General features: G+C 51.6%; 1 protein-coding gene across 1 annotated transcript; it reads left to right on the top strand.

Annotated features, from left to right (window-relative positions):
• Positions 1 to 52: 52 nt before the first annotated feature.
• LOC103399411 (DNA-dependent protein kinase catalytic subunit-like) lies at positions 53 to 758 on the top strand. The gene is made up of 2 exons (XM_008338104.2): positions 53 to 353; positions 550 to 758. The coding sequence occupies exons 1-2, from the start codon at positions 211 to 213 to the stop codon at positions 755 to 757; spliced, it is 351 nt and encodes a 116-aa protein (XP_008336326.2). The 5' UTR covers positions 53 to 210; the 3' UTR covers position 758.
• The last annotated feature ends 16 nt before the right edge of the window (positions 759 to 774 follow it).

Consider the following 774-nt stretch of genomic DNA (forward strand, 5'->3'; position numbering starts at 1 on the left):
TCCACGATCTCTCACAGTACGCTAGCGTGCCGCGTCACAGTGGTCCGGGAATCGCTGCGTCAGGTTCACTGTCTCGCGGTAATCATTGACGCTGTTCTTCTACACACTGATTTGACGTAGACTTTCTCTCTTGCATATCCGAAGGACATTTGCCACCAGCAGCCAGAGCTTCAGCAGCTTGATCCGGCCACCATCAGCTCCACCTCCCTCATGAGCCTCCAGCAGCCGTCGGGGATCTTGTTACTGGAGGAGAGCCTGCTTCACTCCACCGTCCAGGATGAGCCTCCCAGCAAACGCGCACGCGGGCGCAGGGAAAACCCACCAGACACCAATAAGTGGATTCACCTTGCCAGGTACATACACTGGGGGAAAAAATTTCCCAGAGGTCCCTGGGGTTTTGTAGGGACCCACTTTGAGAACCACTGACCTTAGGCATTATTAACTATACCCATACATATACTGATGAGTGAGTGATAAAGGGAGACTTGCTCCAGGCAGTTATGCTAACACCGTCATCACGTGTCCATGTGCATCTCCTCCTCACTCCAGGCTATACAGGTCCTTGGAGGATTACGATGTCGTGCGAGGAATCTTCGGCGGGAAAGTTGGGACCAAGTCGATCACCTGTGATGCCCTCCAAGCCGAAGCCAACACGGACTTTGCAGAAGCTGTGAAGCTTTATAACGAGGTAGCGTTTACAAGACGTTGGAATGTGAAAAATGAAAAATGCATTAGCCTGAATTTCCCAATCTCGTAAAGATCCATCCATCCATC

This window comes from Cynoglossus semilaevis, unplaced genomic scaffold, assembly GCF_000523025.1.
Source record: "Cynoglossus semilaevis isolate Cse_v1.0 unplaced genomic scaffold, Cse_v1.0 C19027672, whole genome shotgun sequence".
NCBI classification, from domain to species: Eukaryota; Metazoa; Chordata; class Actinopteri; order Pleuronectiformes; family Cynoglossidae; genus Cynoglossus; species Cynoglossus semilaevis.

What these genes read in the sequence shown, in the direction of transcription:
- LOC103399411 (XM_008338104.2), top strand. Translation starts at nt 211, where the DNA reads ATGAGCCTCCAGCAGCCGTCGGGGATCTTGTTACTGGAGGAGAGCCTG. An exon ending in AAGTGGATTCACCTTGCCAG is followed by an intron (nt 354 to 549) that starts GTACATACACTG and finishes TCCTCACTCCAG; the next exon opens with GCTATACAGGTCCTTGGAGG.